Consider the following 19,922-nt stretch of genomic DNA (forward strand, 5'->3'; position numbering starts at 1 on the left):
CTGCCCTTGTTGAGAATCGCTGCAAGAGAGAGCCACTGTTAGGATGAGCATGTGCTGAGTTTCTTTAGTGTGCTGGAACAGAAAAAAAGATGTCCATCACTGACCTAGAGCACGTGTGCATAATAAAACCTATTGGTCACTATAAAATCATATTTTTCATGTCATGTAATTGTGGGTTCTAATACCACTCCTGCTTCAAAGAAGTGTTGTTAAAATCTCTTTTAACAAGTAAGTGGAAATTGTAATGGTTATTATCCATCACAAAACAGAAAGGCAAGCAAGTCTCCATTTGATTAGTCCTGTTACTGTGGTAAAACCTTGGCCATCCTGAAATGCTTGAGGCCCAAGTTATTCTGGACAATTAAATGTTGAGGATTGCTGAAGTTTTACCTTATAACTTCCCAATTTTACTTTATAGTTTGTGATATGATTCTTTTGAAATATACCATTTTTGCTTAAGATTACCCGATCACTGAAAAGACTAAAAATTCACAAGGATAAGTAAAGAGTGTTAAGTTCCTTCCCTTCTCATTCCCTCACTCTCATTCTCCAGGGGTAACCACTCTAAAACAATGTGGGGTATACCCTTTCAGCCCTATTCAGAACACAGACACACTGCATACATGGTGTGTACTCAAGCTCACGTAAGCAAGACGGAGATCTTGCTGTACCTTCAGTTCTGTAACTTGCTTTTTATACCTACAGACTGAGTATCAACGGCCTTTTTTAAGTTTAAATGTGCTACTGATTTATTTAAACTGCATATTCCACAGAATTTGTCATCGTTCCCTTACTGACAGGTACAGGTACTTTGAGGCTGGAAACATTTTTCTTTTTTTTTTCTTTTTTTTTTTTTTTTTGCAGTATTTTAATCTTTTCTTTACTGTTGGTTACTTCACACTGCCATCACATCACTGTAATCTCAATAGCATTTCTACTGGAAAACTTAGAAACTAGAAAACTTAATAAGCTAGAGTTGAGACCAAATTAAAAATTAAATGAGGGAAATTGTTCATTGTTCACACAGGAATACATATTTTTTTGGCCAAGCATGTGGCATGCGTAAGTTCCTGGACCAGTGATTGAACCCATGCCACAGCAAAGACAACGCCAGATATTTAAACCACTGAACCACCGAGGAACTCCATGAAAACATTTTCTGATTGCTATTTTAACTTTTCGGAGGTCCTTAATGCTTCCAGATTCCTGAATGGTAAAGTTCCCAAATCTTAAGTTTTGGATGGGCAAAATACCATCACAATTATTATTCATATACCAGCAGGTTCCCAGTTATTTTCATATGGAAAATACTTTATTAAAAAAAAATAGAGGGGAGTTCCCATCGTGGTGCAGTGGTTAACAAATCCGACTAGGAACCATGAGGTTGCGGGTTCGGTCCCTGCCCTTGCTCAGTGGGTTAACGATCCGGCGTTGCCGTGAGCTGTGGTGTAGGTTGCAGACGCGGCTCGGATCCCGCGTTGCTGTGGCTCTGGCGTAAGCCAGTGGCTAAAGCTCCGATTCGACCCCTAGCCTGGGAATCTCCATATGCCGCGGGAGCAGTCCAAGAAATAGCAAAAAGACCAAAAAAAAAAGCCAAAAAAAAAAAAAGAGGAAGCAAAGAAGATCAGGAAATTAGAATGATGCTATTTTAATAAATGTCATAGTAGTAGTATGTTATTTCATTATAAAAATACTACAAGAATCTATTCATCATACTAGTCTATTTCATCCCTACACCCCATCAACTGGTGACATAAACCACTACTACTAGTAGACACATGTGGTTTATCACTCAAAACATCCCCCTTCCTTCTGTGACCCACTAAGTTAAATTTCTTTTGGGCAATTATCCCTCCCTACCTTTAGCTATAAATCAAATATTCTCATTTCAGTGAACTGTTCAGGCTAAGTGTATTAACTGGACCAGGGTCAGCAAGACAAAGGGAGACTTCCAGTGGGATTTCTGGAGGAAAAAAGCTGATACAAACTTGCACTCTCCCTTCTTCCTCTTCTCCCTTCATTTTCTTTTCTCCTTTTCTGTCTGCTCTCCTCCCCCAAATGCACAACAGAGAAGATCATGGTTCTTCCCCGGGGTGCAGAGGTGTGAAGATGTGAAATCTAGAGCTACGGGTGTGGAAAGAAAGGTACTGAGTGGAACCTGAAGATGAAGGCAACGAGGGGAGGCAGAGCCAAGAAATGCAGTCTGGACACATCTGACCCATGAGTCAAAATACGCCTGGAGGAGTTCCCGTCGTGGTGCAGTGGTTAACGAATCCGACTAGGAACCATGAGGTTGCGGGTTCGGTCCCTGCCCTTGCTCAGTGGGTTGATGATCCGGCGTTGCCGTGAGCTGTGGTGTAGGTTGCAAACGCGGCTCGGATCTCACGTTGCTGTGGCTCTGGCGTAGGCCAGTAGCTACAGCTCCGATTAGACCCCTAGCCTGGGAACCTCCATATGCCACGGGAGCGGCCCAAAGAAATAGCAAAAAGACAAAAAAAAAAAAAAAAAAAAATACGCCTGGACTTTTTACTCATGTTTGCCGTTGTAGGTTGGATTTTTCTGTCACTATCCAACATAGAGAATCCTTACCCCTAAAGCTAGAACTTTATGTTGTTGTCCAGTCTTCAGACTTCAAGCACCATTTTATTGAGTAAGTTAGAGCAAAACTACCTGTCAAGGTGTGGTCTAACAATGATTTTCTGCTTATACAAAATCTTAAGATATAGTTCACTGGTTCAAAATTAAATTTTTCCCTTCAAAACTTTTATCTTCTAAAATATAGCCCCAAATCACTTTCACCAGTAACAAATTTTTAACAGGAAGAAACTCAGCTCAGCATGCTCAATTTCTAAGCCTTAGAAACTCTGAAGAAATGAGAAACTGGAGAACTCTTCAATACTTTAGAAAGACTGCAAGGGCAAAGAGCTGTTGAAGAATAAAACTGTAAAGCATGGAATTAATACAGATGTATTTCTTTTTCCTGGCATTTCATTTCCTGACTTTATGATTTCAAGTATCTTTCTGGAATGAAAGCCACTCATGATCTACCTAGCCAATATTCCTTGTGGTTCTAGGCAATGATTTAATTACATCAGTCAGTAAAACAAGCCAGTTACCTAATTCAATCTAATTCTGATTAAAAACATAGACTTTAACCTCTAGTATATCACATTTATCTAATATTCAACTACTTGAACATATAACTTCATTTCTGAGGACTGGAAAAAAAAATGTAACTTACCTCAATTGTTTCGCATAGTTCTGTTCAATTTCTATTCTCTCCTTAACAAATTTGGCATATCTTTCCAAGAAGTCAATTCCCCACTGTGTATGCTTGTCTAAACTGTCGAACTGATCCTAGAAAAGGAAGACAAAACCACAATGAAAAGTCTAACATTTTATCCACAAACATTTTAACCAGCTCTAGTATTTGTCCAGAAAGGAAAGGAGGTATGAAAACAACAACTCAGGCTCTTCTGCTGGTTCCCACCAATCTCATCCTTTAAGGACTAGACAGAAATAGGTTCAACATAAATCATTCTATTTCATGCCTGAATGCCTTGACACATGTGGTTCCCCTGGCCACAACATCCTCCCCAGGTCACTTCTTTGCAATTAACTCTTCTTCCTCCCTTAAGATGCAGTGCAGGCACTATGTCCTGCAGAAAATGGCCTTACATTCTCAGACTGGGCTAAGCAGTCTTTCTCTGGCTCACTAAGGTTCTCTATAAATTACTATCTCATTCACCTGCTATACAATATTGAGGACAGAAGCTATGCCTTATTCTACTCTGAACTCTTAAGGAACAAACACTGTGCCTGTCACTACAGCAAGCTCTCAATTGTTTGAATAGAATCAAATAAACCTAAGTTCAAATTCTCAGCTCTCCATTTACCATGTTTTTTGCCCTTGGGCAAGATAGCATGGATCTTTAAACTTTTTCCATCTTAAAATGCAAGTTCCATCATCCACCTCAATAGGATTATGGTGATGGCATAAAGTGCTATGCAATGCAGTAAACATGATATTAATACACAACAAAGATCACTGTCTTGCAAGCCTCTTTCACTCTTCAAAAGATATTGCCCTCTACCTGTTGCCTGAAAAATCATCATTTCCTAGCCTTCGAGAATAATCTTGGAGGAGTTCCTGTTGTGGCTCGGTGGAAACAAATCCATGAGGACACAGGTTCAATCCCTGGACTTGCTCAGTGGGTTAACGATCCGGCGTTGCTGTGAGGTGTGGTGTTCGTCGCAGATACAGCTCGGATCTAGCATTGCTGTGGCTATGGCATAGGCCAGTGGCTAAATCTCCGATTTGACCCCTAGCCTGGGAACCTCCATATGCCATGGGTGCAGCCCTAAAGAGACAAAAAAAAAAAAAAGAGGAAGAATAATTTTGGAGTTCCCACGATGACACAGTGGTAAAGAACCTGACTAGGAACCATGAGGAGGCAGGTTTGATCCCTGGCCTCGCTCAGTAGGTTAAGGGTCCAGCATTGCTGTGAGCTGTGGTGTAGGTCACAGATGCGGCTCAGATCCAGCATTGCTATGGCTGTGGTGTAGGCCAGCAGCTACAACTCTGATTTGACCCCTAGCCTGGGAACTTCCATATGTCGAGGTTGCAGCCCTAAAAAGACCAAAATAATAGTAATAATAATAACAATCTCCAAATTGGCTAACAACTTGATGTTCTCCCTCTCAGAGCAAAAATCTGTAATATTCAAAATATTAAAATATTCAAATATCATCCCTTTCTATACCTCTAGCTATCCCTTTCCAAATTATCCATGGTTTGATCAGATATGTTATGTGCAAATGAATCATCTCAAAATCTTTGCCTTTCGGAGTTCCTGTCGTGGCGCAGTGGTTAATGAATCCGACTAGGAACCATGAGGTTGCGGGTTCGGTCCCTGGCCTTGCTCAGTGGGTTGACAATCCTGCGTTGCTGTGAGCTATGGTGTAAGTTGCAGATGCGGCTCGGATCCCGCGTTGCTATGGCCCTGGCGTAGGCCAGCGGCTATAGCTCTGATTTGACCCCTAGCCTGGGAAGCTCCATATGCCTAGGGAGCGGCCCAAGAAATAGCAAAAACACACACACAAACACACACACACACACACACACACACACACACAATCTTTGCCTTTCATCTCTTTCCCTGCAGATGTTCTGGCCAAGGTGCAAGGAATCTGAGCCCCATATTGGGATATCCAGCCCAGGGCTCCTTTTCCAGAAAGATGAGCACTCAGAAAATTCTGCTTTGAAGGCCAGTGGGGCTCACTTTCAGAAGGCCAAAGGGTTGAGCGAATCCACACTTAAAGGGCACACACAAACGTGCACACATTCCAGGACCCAAGGCATAAGCAGTAATTTGAAAGAAGTGTAGGTCATAACCTGCTCTAAACTTGGTGAGCCTCCCAGAGAGGCAGGTGGCAACTGGAGCTCATCCAAGAGGCACAGACAATGGCAGCAGCCATTAGGGGGAGCTCATTCCACCATGAGAACACTGGCGCTGGCAAGTGCCATTCTCCTCCCTGATGCTTAGCAGCACCAGAACGAGGCCCCACCCAACACCCTCTCAGTGCCAGTACTTGGATGCCTCAGGCCAAGCAGCCAGCCAGGCAGGGATACAGGCCCACCTGTCAGCAGGATGACACCAGCTTTGAGACACCTTGGACTCAGCACTCACAGCAGCAGATATTTTAGCAGAGAAAATAGACTTTAAAACCGACTATAACAAGAGACAAAGAAGGACACTATTTAATAGCCAAGAGATCAATCCAAGAAGATATAACAATTGTAAATATATATATGGAGCTAACACAGGAGCATCTAAATACAGAAATCAAATATTAACAGATAAAAAGGGAGAAATTGATGGTAACAGTAAGAGTAGGGAACTTTAACACCCACATCAAAGGAAGATCATCTAGACAGAAAAATCAGTAAGGAAACACCAGCCTTAAATGATACATGAGAACAGACAGGTTTAATTGATGTACATATATACAGCATTCCATGTGAAGCAGCAGAATACGCATTCTTTTCTGGTGCACATGGAACATTCTCCAGGAGAGATCCCATGTTAAGCTTCAAAATAATTCTCAATAGGAGTTCCTATCGTGGCTCAGTGGTTAACGAATCCAACTAGGAACCATGAGGCCTTGGTTCAGTGGGTTAAGGATCTGGCATTGCCGTGAGCTGTGGTGTAGGTTGCAGACGCAGCTCAGATCCGGTGTTGCTGTGGCGTAGGCCGGCGGCTACAGCTAATTGGACCCCTAGCCTGGGAACCTCCATATGCCATGGAAATGGCCCAAGAAATGGCAAAAAGGCCAAAAATAATAATGATAATAATAATTCTCAATAAATTTAAGATTAAAATCATATCAAGAATCTTTCCCAACTACAAACTATGTGACAAGACATGAACTACAAGAAAAAAAAAAACTGCAAAAAAAACCACAGAGGCTAAACAATATGCTACTAAAAACCAATAGACCACTGAAGAAATAAAACAAGAAATTTTTAAAAATAAAATGAGAAAAGTGAAAATGAAAACACAACCCCACATCCATAGGACACAGCAAAATAGTTCTAAGAGGGAAGTTTATAGTGATACAGGCCTACCTCAGGAAACAAGAAAAATCTCAAATAAACAGCCTAACCTTATACCTAAAGGAACTAGAAAAATAAGAACAAATACAACCCAAAGTTCATGGAAAGAAATCATAAAGATCAAAACAGAAATAAATGAAAGAGGTTTAAAAAAAAATAGAAACGATAGATGAAACTAAGAGCTGGTTCTTTGAAAAGAAAAACAGAACTGATAAACCTTTAACCAGACCTAGTAAGAAAGAGAGAGAGGACCCAAAGCAATAAAATCAGAAATGATGAACAAATTCCTAGAAATGTACACTCTCTCAAGACTGAACCAAGAAGAAATGAAAATATCAACATATCAATTACCAGTAATGAAAATGAATTTTAATATTCCCAAAAAACAAAGTCCAGGACTAGACGGCTTTACAGATGAATTCTACCAAACATTTAAAGACGAATTAACACCAATTTAAGTTAATCACCTTCTAGATTAAATTTAGGACACTCTGCTTCAAATTTATATATTCCCCTAGGAATATTTCAAGCTCTTTCAGGTTTCTCAAGGAAAAACTAAAGCATCTAAAGAATGCTGTATCAGAGATCTGTGTCAGACTGTGAAAAAAACCTTTAATGTCATTCCTATTTTCTCCAATACTGAAAACACGCCTACTCTAATTCTGCCGGAATCCCAGGCTATGTCTATACATAAATAAACCCTCTGAAAGGTATGTTTGGAGTTGGTCACCATAACAAATGTACAGAAGCTCAGTAAGGGGAGTTCCCGGGGTAGTGCAATGGGAGTGAGAGTGCAACGGGAGTGACAGTTCCAGTACCCATATCAGATCCCCTAGCCTGGGGGTTGGTATTGGGAAGAGGAGCCCCCAGAGCATTCAGTGGCAAAGGTCAGTGGGGCTTTAGCACAGGAGCTCTACAGGACCGGAGGAAACAGACTACATCCTTGGAGGGCACGCACAAGGTTTCACATGCCCTGGATACCAGGGCAAAGCAGGGACTCTGTAATAACCTGGGCCTGTGGGTCTTGGAGGGTCTCCTGGAGAGGCAGGGGCCAGCTGTGTCTTACTGTGGGGGCAGGACACTGGACATGATGGTCCCAGGGAATAATTACTGGCATGAGCCCCCCTAGAGGTTTCCATTTTGGAAAAATCTGGCCCCACAAATAGCCTACAAGCACCAGAGCTGAGAAGCCCCAGGCCAAACGACCAACACAGACCTACCCATCAACAGAAGAGCTACCTAAGGTCCTCCTAAGTATATAGCCACCTCTAATTCCACCCTTAGACATGTCCCTGCTCACCAGAGGGACAAGATGCAGCTCCACCCATCAGTGGGCAAGTGGCATTCCCCCCCATCAGGGAGCCAGCACAAGTCCCTCGACCAATGTCACCTACCAGGTGTCAGACAACAGATGCAAGAGGTGCTTAACCCTGCAGGCTACAGAAAGAAGAACAAAAACACAAAAAGCCATACAAAATGAAATGGCAGAAAAATACTCCATATAAAGGAACAAGACAAAACTCTAGAAGAACAACTAAATGAAGTGGAAATGGGCAACCTACATGAAAAAGACTTTAGAGTAATGACAGTAAGGATGATTCAAGATCTCAGGGAAAAAAATGGAGACAAAGATTGAAAAATTACAAGAAATGTTTAACAAAGATAGATGATTTAAAAAACAGAGGTGAACAATACAGTAACTGAAATGAAGAATACCCTAGAAGGAATCAACAGCAGAATACATGAAGCAGAGGAATGAATACGTGACATGGAAGACAGACTGGTGGAAATCACCCAGGCAGAGTAAAGAAAAAAGACTGAAAAGAAATGAGAACAGTCTAAGAGACCTCTAAGACAACAATAAACGTACCAATACTTACACGGACAGAGAAAGGACCAAAGAAAAAATTTTAAAAGATAATAGCCAAAAACTTCCCTAACAAGGGAAAGGAAACCCTAATTTTCAAGTCCAGGAAGCACAGCAAGTCCCATATAGGATAAACCCAAGGAGGAACAGCCTGACACACGTATTAATCAAACTGACCAAAATTAAAGACAGAGAAAATATTAAAAGCAACTAGGGAAAAGCAACAAAAAACATACAAGGTGGAACCCTGAGAGGGTTATCAGCTGATTTTTCAGAAGAAATTCTGCATGCCAGAAGGGAGAGGCACGATATATTTAAAGTGATGAAAAAGAACAATCTATAAACTAGAATACTCTAGCCAACAAGGCTCTCATTCAGATTTAACAGAGAAATCAAAAGCTTTACAGACAAGGAGAAGTTAAGAGTTCAGCACCACCAAACCAGCTTTACAAAAAATACTAAAGGAACTTCTCTAGACTGAAAAGGCCACAACTAGAAACAATAAAATTACAAGTGAGAAGGCTCACCAGTAAAGGCAAACATACAGTAAGGGTAGGAAATTATCCACAAACAAACATGATGGCAAAATCAGCAACTGTGAGAAGAGGAGAGTATGACTGCAGGATATTGGAAAGGCACTTGAAATTAAGAGATCAGCAACTTAAAAAGGACAACAAAAACAAAACCAAAATAATTAACAAAATAGCAATAAGAACATATATATCAATAATTACCTTAAATGTAAAAGGATTAAATGCCCCAACTAAAAGACAAAAACTGGTTGAATGGATACAAAAACAAGAACTTTATATATGCCAGCTACAAGAGACCCACTTCAGATCTAGGGACACCTACAGACTGAAAGTGAGAGGATGGAAAAATGTATTCCAGGCAAATGGAAATCAAAACAGAGCTGCAGTAGCAATACCCCTATCAGACAAAATAGACTTCAAAATAAAGAAGTTTATAAGAAACAAAGGACACTACCCAAATGATCAAGGGATCAATCCAAGATGAACATCTAATAATCATAAATATATACACTCCAACATAGGAGCACCACATTATATAAAGCACCTGCTAATATCCATAAAAGGAGAAATCAACTGTAACACGATAACAGTAAGAGACTTTAACACCCCACTTACATCGATAGACAGATCTTCCAGACAGAAAATCAGTAAAGAAACAAAGGACTTAAATGACACATTAGACCACACAGACTTAATGGATATTTGTAGAACATTCCATATGAAAGCAGCAGAATAAACAGCAGTGCACACAGAACACTCTCCAGGATACATCTTATCTCGGACCACAAATCAAGTCTCACTAAATTTAAGAAAACTGAAATCACATCAAGCATTTTTTTTCGGACCACAGACTAGGAGACTAGAAATCAACCACAAGAAAAAAGCTGTAAAAAAAAAAAAAAAAAAAAAAAAAAAAAAAACACATGGAGACTAAACAATATGCTACTTAACAACCAATGGCTCACTGAAAAAAAATCAAAGTAGAAATCAAAAAACACCTAAAGAGAAATGAAAATGAAAACGTAACAACCTAAAACTTATGGGAAGCAGTAAAAGCAGTTCTAAGAGGGAAGTTTAGAGTAACACAAGCTTACCTCAGGAATCAAGAAAAATCTCAAATGAGCAACCTAGCCTTACACCTAAAGCACCTAGAGAAAAAAGAACAAACAAAACCCAAAGTGAGAAGAAGGAAAGAAATAACAAAGATGTGAGCAGAAATAAACGAAATAGAGACAAAGAAAACAAGAGAAAAGATTAATGAAACGAAGAGCTGGTTCTCTGAAAAGATCACAAAATTGATAAACCTTTAGCCAGACTCATCAAGCAAAAAAGGGAGAGGGCTTAAATCAAAAAATTAGAAATGAAAAAGAGGTTACAACTGACACCACAGAAATTTTAGGATCGTAAGAGACTACTACAAAAAACTACATGCCATTAAAATGAACAATTTAGAAGAAATGGATAAATTCTTAGAAAGGTACAATCTTCCATGACTGAATAAGGAAGAAATAGGACATCAGCAGATTGAAACTGAAATTCACAAGTACTGAAATTGAAACTGTGAATTAAAACCTTTTAAAAAACAAAAGACAGAAAAAAAATAAATAAAAAAATTAAAAAATAAAAAAAAATAAAAAACAAAACTTCAGGACCAGATGGTTTCACAAATTCTATCAAACGATTAGAGAAGAGTTAATACCTATCCTTCCAAAAAAAACTTCAGAGGAAGAAACACTCCCAAACTCATTCTATGAGGCCACCATCACTTTGATATCAAAACCAGACAAATATACCACAAAAAATGAAAATTACAGAGCAATATCATTGACGAATATAAACACAAAAATCCTAAACAAAATTCTAGCAAACCAAATTCAACAATCCATTAAAGGGATCATAAACCATGACCATGCGGGATTTAGCCCAGGGATGCAAGGACTCTTCAATATCCACAACTCAATCAGTGTGATACATCGATCACACAAACTGATAAATAAAAACCACACAATCCTCTCAATAGAAGCAGAAAAAGCTTTTGACAAAATACAACATTTCTGATAAAAAACCCTCCAGAAAGTGGGCCATAGAAGGAACCTACCTCAACATAATAAATGCCATATATGACAACACCACAGCTAACATCATTCATAATGGTGAAGAAAGCTGAAAAAATTCCTGCTAAAATCAAGAACAAGACAAGGATGTCCACTCTTGCCACTACTGTGAAACATAGTTTTGGCAGTCTATGCCATAGCAATCAGAGAAGAAAAAGAAATAAAAGGAATCCAAATTGGAAAAAGAAAAAGTAAAACTATCACTGTTTGCAGATGACATGATACTATACCTAGAAAAACCTAAAGATGCTACCAGAAAACTGAGTGCTCATCAATGAATTTGGTAAAGATGCAGGATACAAAATTAATACACAGAAATCAACTGCATTTCTATATACTAACAATGAAAGAACAGAAAAGGAAATTAGGGAAGCAATTCCATTTACCATCACATCAAAAAGAATAAAATCCCTAGGAATAAATCTACCTAGAGACAAAAGACCAGTACTCTGAAAACTGTAAGATGTTGATGAAAGATACCAAAGATGACACAGATGAAAAGATATACCATGCTCTTGGATTCAAAGAATCAATATTGTACAAACCGACTATACTACCCAAGTCAATCTACAGATTCAATGCAATCCCTATCAAATTACTGCGGACTTTCTTAACAGAACTAGAACAAAATACTTTAAAGTTTGTTTGGAAGCACAAAAGACCCAGAATAGCCAAAGCCCTCCTGAGAAAGAAAAATGGAGCTAGAGGAATCGGGCTCTCTGACTTCAGACTATACCACAAAGCTACCATCAAAACAGTATGTTACTGGCACAAAAACAGAAATATAGATCAATGGAATAGGATAGAAAGTCCTAAAATAAACCCACACAACTACGGTCAACTAATCTATGATAACAGAGGCAAGAATACATAATGGAGAATAGACAGTCTGTTCAATAAATGGCTGGGAAAACTGGACAGCTGCATGTAAAAGAATGAAACACTCTAAAATTAGAACACTCTAACATTACACACAAAAATAAACTCAAAATGGATTAAAGACCTAAATGTAAGACAAGATAATCTAAAACTCTTAGGGGAAAACACAGGGAATACACTCTTTGACATAAACCACAGCAGTTATCTTTTCAGATCCACCTCCTAGAGTAATGAAAACACAAAAATAAACAACTGGAACCCAATTAAAACTTAAAATCTGGAATTCCCTTCATAGCTCAGTGGTTAACGACCCTGACTAGGATCCATGAAGTTGTGGATTCATTCCCTGGCCTTGCTCAATGGGTTAAGAATCCGGCATTGCCGTGAGCAGTGGTGTAGATCACAGATGTGGCTTGGATCCTGAACTGCTGTGGCTGTGGTGTAGGCCAGCAGCCATAGCTCCAATTTGACCCCCAGCCTGGGAACTTCCATATGCCACAGGTGTGACCCTAAAAAGAAAACAAAAAACAAACAAAAAAAAAACCTTAAAATCTTTTGCATACCAAAGGAAGCCATAAACAAAACGGTAACTCCCAGAATGAGAGAAATATTTGCAAAAAAAAGCAACTGACAAGAGATTAATCTCCAAAATATATAAACAACTCATGAAGCTCCGTGTCAAAAAGAAACGAACAACCCAATCAAAAACATGGGCCAAAGATTTAAATATACATTTCTCCAGGAGTTCCCATCATGGCTCAGTGGTTAACGAGTCTGACTAGGAACCATGAGGTTGCGGGTTCGATCCCTGGCCTTGCTCAGTGGGTTAAGGATCTGGCGTTGCCCTGAGCTGTGGTGTAGGTTGCAGATGCGGCTGGGATCCCACGTTGCTGTGGCTCTGATGTAGGCCGGCGGCTACAGCTCCAATTAGACCTCCAGCCTGGGAATCTCTCTATGGGAACTACACATTTCTCCAAAGAAGACATACAGATGGCCAAAAAGCACATGCAAAGATGCTTCACTAAGTGTATGGGTTTGGCATATGCGCACTATTGTATGTGGAATGGATGGTCAACACAGACCTATTACATAGCACAGGGAACTTAACCCAGTATTCTGTGATAACCCATATGAGAAGAATCTGAAAAAGAATGGATATGTCTATGTGTAAATAAAAACTACAAGGTATCACCTCACACCAGTCAAAATGGCCATCATCAAAAAGTCTACACACAATAAGTGCTGGAGAGGGTATGGAGAAGAGAACCCTCCTACACTGTTGGTGGGAATGTAAATTGGTACATCCGCCAAGGAAAACAGTCCAGAGGTTGATCGAAAAACTAAAAATAGAACTACCGTGGAGTTCCCGTCGTGGCTCAATGGTTAAGGAATCCGACTAGGAATCATGAGGTTGCGGGTTCGGTCCCTGTCCTTGCTCAGTGGGTTAACAATCCAGTGTTGCCGTGAGCTGTGGTGCAGGTTGCAGACTCAGCTCAGATCCCCCGTTGCTGCGGCTCTGGCGCAGGCTGGCAGCTACAGCTCTGATTAGACCCCTAGCCTGGAACCTCCAGATGCCACAGGAGTGGCCCAAGAAATGGTAAAAAGCCAAAAAGCCAAAAAAAAAAAAAAAAAATAGAACTACCATATAATCCAGCAATGCCACCCGGGGCACATACTCAAATAAAACCATAATTCAAAAATATCCATGTGCCATTGTAGCAGTATTTACAACAGCCAAGCTATGGAAGCAACCTAAATGTCCACTGACAGAGGACTGGATAAAGAAGATGTGGCACATACAAATACAATGCAATACTACATGGGAAAAGAATCTGCAATACTACAAAGGAAGAATACTCAACCATAAAAAAGAACAAAATAATGCTATTTGCAGCAACATGGATGCAACTAGAGATTATCATACTATGTGAAGTTAGTCAAAGAAAGACAAACATCACAAAATATCACCTACACGTGGAATCTAATTTTTAAAAATGAAACAAACGAACTTATTTACAAAACAGAAACAGACTCACCAGCTTTGGCTATGGTGAGGGGACAGGGAGGGAGAAGGGATGGATTGAGTGTCCGGGTCTGGCATATGCACACTACTGTATGTGGAATGGGTGGTCAGACCTGTTACACAGCACATAGCACAGGGAACTTTACCCATTATTCTGTGATAACCTACATGGGAAAAGAATCTGAAAAAGAATGGGTATGTCTATGTGTATGACATACACCTGGTTCAGCAGAAATTTATCACAACATTGTAAATCAACTTTACTTCAATAAAACTTTAAAAAATGACAAGAGAGTTTATGTTAAATATACAATGTTATCCAATATAGAAGAAACATTTTTTATTTTAAGATAAATTTTATCTAATCCATTGAACTTATCTGGGTTTTTAACTGGACATTTTAATTACAATACACTAAGAAACAATATAAACATAACAAACCCTAAACATTCAAAAGTGGGTAATTTTAGAGTTCCCTGGTGGCCTAACAGTTGAGAACTGTTGTCACTGTTGTGGCTCAGGTTTGATCCCTGGCCCAGGAACTTCCACATGACCAAAAAAAAAAAAAAAAAAAAAAAAAAAGTGAGTGATTTAAATCTTAAAATGAGGAGAAAAGTTAATTTAACACTATTCATATAAATAATGAAAAGGCAAAGTAAACAAAAAGAGATCCTAGCAAGAATCATGCTTGAAATGTTAAACTATTTGATGAAAAAATGTTCATTTTAAATTCTGTAATTTTACTAGATATTTTACTTTTTTCTAAACAAGACTCAAAACAGACTAATTCTGAAATAGTGAAACAAAAACAAAAACAAAAAAACCTTCTCTCTAAAGCTGATCTTGTTAAGACAAGGATGTCCGCTCTCGCCACTACTCTTCAACATAGTTTTGGAAGTCCTAGCCACAGCAATCAGAGAAGTAAAAGAAATAAAAGGAATCCAAATTGGAAAGGAAGAAGGAAAACTATCCCTATTTGCAGATGACATGATACTATACCGAGAGAATCTGTAAGACTCTATCAGAAAACTGTTAGAGCTCATTCACAAATTTGGCAAAGTCGCAGGATACAAAATCATTACACAGAAATCAACGGCATTTCTATATACTAACAATGAAAGAACAGAAAAGGAAATTAGGGAAGCAATTCCGTTTACCATCGCATCCAAAAGAATAAAATACCTAGGAGTAAACCTACCTAAAGAAACAAAAGACCTGTACTCTGAAAACTACAAACCACTGACGAAAGAAATCAAAGATGACACAAATAGATGGAAAGATATACCATGATCGTGGATTGGAAGAGTTAATATTATCAAAATGACTATACTACCTAAGGCAATCTACAGATTCAATGCAATCCCTATCAAATCAGCAAGGACATTTTTCACAGAACTTGAACAAAATATTCTAAAGTGTGTTTGGAAGCACAAAAGACCCAGAATAGCCAAAGACATCCTGAAAAAGAAAAATGGAGTTGGAGGAATCAGGCTCCCGGGCCTCAGTCTATACTACAAAGCAACAGTCATCAAAACCGTATGGTATTGGCACAAAGACAGAAATATAGATCAGAGGAAGAGGATAGAAAGCCCAGAATTAAACCCACACACCTACAGCCAACTCATCTATGACAAAGGAGGCAAGAATATACAGTGGAGAAAGGACAGCTTGTTCAATAAGTGGTGCTGGGAAAACTGGACAGCCACATGGAAAAGAATGAAATTAGAACACTCCCTAACACCACACACAAAAATAAACTTCAAATGGATTAAAGACCTAGATATAAAACCAGACACTATCAAACTCCTAGAGGAAAGCATAGGCCAAACACTCTCTGACATAAATGACAGCAACATCTTCTCAGATCCACCTCTCAGAGTACTGACAACAAAAACAAAAATAAACAAATGGGACCTATTCAAACTTCAAAGTTTCTGCACAGCAAAGGAAACCCTAAACAACACAAAAAGACAACCCACAGAATGGGAGAAAATCTTTGCAAGTGAATCAACTGACAAGGGATTCATCTCCAAAATTTATAAACAACTTCTGCAGCTCCATACCAAAAAAACAAACAAGCCTATCCAAAAATGGGCAGAAGATTTAGACAGACAGTTCTCCAAAGAAGACATACAGATGGCCAAGAAACACATGAAAAGATGTTCAACATCACTCATTAGAGAGATGCAAATCAAAACCACTCTGAGGTAACACCTTACACTGGCCAGAATGGCCATCCTCCAAAAGTCTACAAACAATAAGTGCGGGAGAGGATGTGGAGAAAAAGGAACCCTATGACACTGTGGGTGGGATTGTAAATTGGTGCAACCACTGTGGAAAGCAGGATGGAGATTCCTCAGAAAACTAAACATAGAACTACCATTTGATCCAGCAATCCCACTCCTGGGCATCTACCCAAAGAAAACCACGACTCACAAAGACACATGCACTCCAATGTTCATTGCAGCACTATTTACAACAGCCAAGACATGGAAACAACCTAAATGCCCACCAACAGAGGAGTGGATCCAGAAGATGTGGTACATATACACAATGGAATATTACTCAGCCATTAAAAAGAATGAAATACCGGCATTTTTTGCAACATGGATGGACCTAGAAACTATCATGCTAAGTGAAGTCAGCTGTACAATGAGACACCAACATCCAATGCTTTCACTGACATGCGGAATCTGAAAAAAGGACAGATGGAACTTCTTTGCAGAACAGATGCTGACTCACAGATATTGAAAAACTTATGGTCTCCGGAGGAGACAGTTTGGGGGATGGGGGGATGTGCCTGGGCTGTGGGATGGAAATCCTGTGAAATCAGATTGTTATGATCATTATACAACTACAGATGTGATAAATTCATTTGAGTAATAAAAAATTTTTTAAATAAATTAATTAATTTAAAAAAATAAAGTTGGTCTTGTTACTCTGAAACCAATACACATCATTAGAAAACAAAGTACAAGGTTATTTTTCATTTTTACATACCAGTTTCCAATCAAAGAGCCTCACTTGTTCACAGTGACTTAATAAATATTAAAACCATAAATGAATAATTGTTGTGAACAGTATTTTAAATGATGCATTTATTTCACTAGAAGAGAACTATAGGACTGAAAAAAAAAACTGGAGAGTTCTGATGAAGAATTCAAACTCTCAAAGTTAGAAACTGCCTAACACAAACACACACACTGAATGTATAACACTCTTTACATTTCTGATAAGTCTCTTTAGTGGTTTTACCATTAGTGAGCAAAACAACTGGAGAATCATGAGCGAAGAGGGCTGGAGATCAAGAAATGACTTCTACTACTACAAAATAAAATAGAAAGCTCTTAAATAAAAAAAAAAATAAGCAGAATTCTAAAGCTAAATTTAGGCCTTCAAATGTAACATCTTCCAATGACTTGTTTCAAAGCCTGAGCTCCATGCCAGCAAATACCTTGGACTGCAAAAAATGTTGGGAAAAGACAAACTAAAGAAGTGAAACTAAGCAGTATTGTGAAACCATCTATGGATTAGAAATAAGTAGGTCATTGAAATAGGCGACTTATCCTCACTTCCCCATTCTTCCCACTTTTAGCACTGCTCTTATTTCCAGGGCTAGCCTAGGCCAACTTGTTCCCCTTCCTCGCCTTAATCATCCCCTTACTTCCTCTCCCAACACATTTATTCTTACCACAGCTTCTGTGAAATGTATCTCTCCATCAGCAGTGTGCCATGATTAAATCTTACCATCTCATATTTAAACTCAAAAAAAGCTCTTATTTCCCTCAGGCATTGGTTTTCTTTTCAATTTTGTAAAATGTTTAGTTATTTTACCTTATTCATTTGGGAACACAAGGAAAACATTCTAAATTAAAGCTGGTATCAACACCAACTTAAATGTCCATACTACTGAGCATAAATCAAATGAATAATTCCAAGATTCTACTTTATAGTAATAAAGATGGCAATAAATACTCTATTTCTTCAATCTTCTCAATGTAACTTAAATAAAAAGAACTACTTTATGTATCATGAAATACTGTACTTTTTTAAAGAAGTCACCACTTAATATTCAATCTTCGTTTTTCTAATTACTTTGAGATAGCCTTGCATCCAAATGAAGTCCTAGTAAAATGCTTCTGGTAAAGCACCAAAGGTCACAACTGTTTTAAAAAAGACCTTCTTCACTAAAAAGCAGAATAATGGCTCTGCTGTCCTAGTTTGGGCTTACTCTATGGCTCTAATTTTCAGCCAAAGTTTCTCCCGAATACCAAGTACCAAATACCAAAAGCATTTTTTAAGACCTAGCACAACTGACTTTTCTCATTCTTTGATTCATATGAGACTGCGAAACTTCTTTTTTTAAGTCTCATAGACCTGAGAAACCAATTTACAATTTAGAGTCAACAACATTTACCCACAAAACAAACTGAGGAATATTATAAGTTCTTAAAAATCAACTTAATTGTTTAGATTTATTTTCTTGTGGTTTTGCTTTGTTTTTTAAAATATAGGTGCACACTTGTATATCTGGGAAACTCACATGGTATCTTTTTAGTTTTTACTTAAAATTTTAAAGTAAGCTCTTACTTCAAAATCTAATCAGTTGATCCTTCCAACATCCTTCTGCATATTTTTTACTTCTCTTCACAGGACTTTTACCTCTGCCACCTCAGGAACTCACACCAGTGGGCAGCCTCACTGCCATTAGCTATGCCCCTCTCCTCCCAGTCAATTTCAGGAATCTCCATTTCAGATATTTAGCCGCCCTGTACGTCAACTCAGTATCTCCAGTACCCCAGTACCTATAATTTTTGACAACCCCCCCGCACCTCAGCCCATTGATCCTGACACATTACTGCTATTCCTCACCCGCCTCCTATCTTCATTTCCATCTTTACATGGCTTAGATTCTATGAGCCATCATTATAATGACTCCTTACAAAGAGCTTCCCTGTCCTTGCCCGCCCCAGCAAATTTCTGTCAAATTGCAACCCTAATTTTATATTCAACTCTTCACCAACCCTTCTCCATGCCACTAAAAAAAGGTGGAAAAAAAAAAAAAAAGAAATAACCATGCTAACCGGTCATACTTTGAAATCTGTGCTTATTAACCATAGGCTTTAGTGCTACTTAATTCCATTCACTATGCCATTATCCTAAATAACTATCTTAAACCTTGTTCTTTCACTTTAAACTTATATCATTTCCTATCCATCTCACTCTCAACTAATAATCTTGCTTCCTACCTCACTAAAGAGAAGCAATCAAAAGATATTTCCTCATTCTCCAGTACTATTTTTATCACAAACAATGTAGGTTTCTTTGGCCATGCCCATGGCACGTGGCCGTTCCCAGTGCCAGTAACGGAACCTTAGCCACAGCAGTGACAACCTTGAATTTTTTAACCTCTAGGCTACCAGGGAACTCCAATACTTATGTGTTTTTATTCTGCCTTCCTGCCTATTAGTTTGGTTAACAGTCCACATCCCTAGTGTTTCTGCTTACCTAAACAAGTAGTTCAGTTTCAAGTTTAGTTATTAAAAGGTTTAAGACCCTGGGCCTGCAAATGCGTGATGTATTCCAGGAAGAACAAGAAGCTGAATAAGCAAGCTCTGCTGAATGAGCAAAAGGAAGAGTAATGACAGGTGAAGGAGTCTGGGGAGTCAGAATGCAGGTCACACACGTCTTATCTTTCACCCTGAGGACTTGGCTTTAGTGTCTCAGTTAGCCCACCATGAGATGAAAGCACACTGCACAGTCTTAAATATAAGCCTGACTTGACCTGACTCAGGTTTTTAACCAGATAACTCTGGCTTCAATGTTGATAAAAATTACTTCAAGGCAAGGGACACTCTGGAGGAAGGATACTGCAATAATCCAAACCAGA

General features: G+C 38.8%; 1 protein-coding gene across 4 annotated transcripts in view; it reads right to left on the reverse strand.

The window, feature by feature from the left end:
- Positions 1-19,922, reverse strand: part of FNBP1L (formin binding protein 1 like) — a 104,584-nt gene that overhangs the window by 52,712 nt on the left and 31,950 nt on the right. For all 4 annotated transcript variants that reach the window (XM_001928546.6, XM_005663661.3, XM_005663662.3 and 1 more), the window contains exon 2: positions 3,242-3,357. In XM_001928546.6, coding sequence (XP_001928581.3) covers positions 3,242-3,357 — 116 coding nt within the window. The remainder of the gene's footprint in view (positions 1-3,241; positions 3,358-19,922) is intronic.

Source organism: Sus scrofa, chromosome 4 (assembly GCF_000003025.6).
Source record: "Sus scrofa isolate TJ Tabasco breed Duroc chromosome 4, Sscrofa11.1, whole genome shotgun sequence".
NCBI lineage: Eukaryota > Metazoa > Chordata > Mammalia > Artiodactyla > Suidae > Sus > Sus scrofa.